Below are 2,356 nucleotides of genomic sequence, written 5' to 3'. Positions count from 1 at the left end.
GGGGAAACCACGGCTCACGCTCAGACCCTGCGTGACGGCCCCGCCTCCCACTTCCCCTTCTGCCCACTGTGAGCTGCCCGCTCCTCGCTCCTCCCCACCCGGGTCCTCCAGGGGAGACCCGGCTGCCAGCTCCTGCTCAGAGGCGCTGGAAGACGCCTGCCCCCCACCTGCTGGTGAGCCCAGGACAACCAACAAAGGCGCCGTGTGGGTAAACGGAGGCCCACAAACTGTAGGACCTGGGGGCCGGGCCCCCCCAGTTAACATCCAGGCCTCTGAGGCCACACAGACGTGAGTTCAAATCCCGGCTGGGCCTCTGCTCTGCCTGCTTTGATTTTTGAGCAAGTGGCTCTCCCTCCTGAGCCTCAGTTTCCCCACCTGAAAGGAGAGCTGTTAGGAGTGGCCACCTCGTGGGACTTGGCACAGGGAAGCTCCAGCAACCCTCCCAGGACACAGGTCCCCTGAGGGAATGGAGAAGGGCAAGTTCAAGAGCAGGAGGGGCTGCGGGAATGGAGAAGGGCAAGTTCAAGAGCAGGAGGGGCTGCAGGGGGGCGGAGCCAGCCCCCCCCCCCGGGGTTTCACCCTCCCTCCCCCCCTCCCTGTGGAAGGGCTGGGACTTTGTCCCGGGTTCTGGGAGCCATGGGAGGCCTGTGGGCAGGGGCAGGGGCAGCTCTGGAGGTGGAGCCTGGAGGCAGGGAGGCCGGGTGGAGGCCGGGTGGAGGCTGAGCTGAGCCCGCAGGTGGGGTGGACGCCTGAGCTGGGCCAGGGCGTGGGGGATAGAGCGCAGGGACAGGGCAGAGAGAATCGGAGTGAGACCGAGAGGTGACGGGGAGATGGGGAGAGGACAGCGCCTCGGGTCAGGGGGAGGGGAACGGGTGTGGAACAGGCTAACGCAGAGGCCTGTGGGTCCCCACAGCACCCAGCAGCCCATGGAGGACCCTTCGGAGACTCGGCAGCCGGCACCCCTCGGAGTCCCGTGCCCCCCGGGGGCTGCCCTCTTTCTCTCCTACTCCCTGGCCGTCCTGGCCGCCTACCTGCTGGAGGTGGCCAGCCGCGGCCTGGTGATCCGAGCGGCGGGGCCCCACCTCCCTCCCCCGCTGTCGGCCGCCTGGTTCGGCCACCAGGCCGCCACTGACATCGCCTTCACGGTCCTCCTGCCGCTGGCCCTCACCTGGACGCCTTCCTGCTGGCCCCTGGGTGCCGCCTTCTGCCGCCTGGACCCCGGCCTGGCCTTCCTGACCTTCTGTGCCAGTGGCCGCCTGCTGGCCCGCGCGGCCGCCGACCGCTGCGCCTCTGCGCTCTGGCCGGCCTGGGCGCTGCACCACCGCGAGGCCCGCGGGGCGGCCTTCTGGGCCGGCGGGTTCTGGCTGCTCCTGCAGACCCTGGGGGCGTGGGACCTGCGGGGCCGGGGCTGGGGGCGCCTGGCCCAGCCGCATAACAGGACGTGGGCCAGGGAGCTGCCCCACTTGTCCAGCCTGGCACTGAACCAGTTGGCGTTTGGCTTTGGGGTGCCCCTGGGGGTCCTGGGCGCCCTCCACAGCCTCCTGCAGGCCAAGCTGCGCCTGGCCAGGCTCACGGGGAGGCCCCCGCTGGTGGGGCTGCCCTGGGCCTCCGGGGCCCTGCTCTTCCTCTGCTGGTTCCCCTTCCACCTGCTGCTGCTGCTGAGGCTGCTGGGGGTGCGGGAGGCCCGGCTGGACCTGGCCGAGGTCTGGGTGCTGCTCAGACCCCTGGGGCTCGCCCTGGCGGGGGCCAGCGGCTGCCTCAACCCCCTGCTCTATGTGTGTGGGGACCAGGCCTTCAGGCAGCGACTGTGGGGGACCCTCTGGTCTTGCCCATGGGAGGGTCTGGGGCAGAGACAGGGGGGGTCGGGCGATGGGAATGCAGGTCCAACCTTCCTGCCAGGACCTGAGGGGGGGCAGTGAGGGGAGGGGGGTAGTGAGGGGAGGGGGCAGTGAGGGGAGGGACAGTGAGGGGAGGGACAGTGAGGGGAGGGGGCAGTGAGGGGAGGGGGCAGTAAGGGGAGGGGGCAATGAGGGGAGGGGGCAGTAAGGGGAGGGGGCAGTGAGGGGAGGGGGGGAGAATGTGAGACTAGATGTGGATGTAGTGAGAGATGGTGAGGTGATGCAGGGGTGGGAGGGGACCCGGATGGAATGAGACAGAGACCAGAGAGAGGGGGACAGGGACCCAGATGGAGGGGGACAGGGACCCAGAAGAGAGCAGGCGAAGTGGAAGGAGAGGTACTGGGGGAGCAGTGGGTGATGCAGATGTGAAGGGATCCTGCAGCCACGAGGCCGAGGCCGCCCAGGGAGGCGGGTGAGACGGTCCGGCTGCCGGAGGGACCACCTGGGAGATGACACAG

General features: G+C 69.5%; 1 protein-coding gene across 1 annotated transcript; it reads left to right on the top strand.

Annotated features, from left to right (window-relative positions):
* Nucleotides 1-926: 926 nt before the first annotated feature.
* GPR32 (G protein-coupled receptor 32) lies at nt 927-1,919 on the top strand (the record flags this gene model as incomplete). Its single annotated transcript, XM_080644106.1, has 1 exon — nt 927-1,919. One exon carries the CDS (start codon nt 927-929, stop codon nt 1,917-1,919), a length of 993 nt encoding a protein of 330 aa, XP_080500232.1.
* Nucleotides 1,920-2,356: the final 437 nt, after the last annotated feature.

Source organism: Plecotus auritus, assembly GCF_963455305.1.
Source record: "Plecotus auritus genome assembly, chromosome: 10".
In the NCBI taxonomy this organism is placed as follows: Eukaryota; Metazoa; Chordata; class Mammalia; order Chiroptera; family Vespertilionidae; genus Plecotus; species Plecotus auritus.
The sequence above is the reverse complement of the archived record's forward strand: the minus strand, read 5'-3'. Positions and strand labels throughout refer to the sequence as shown.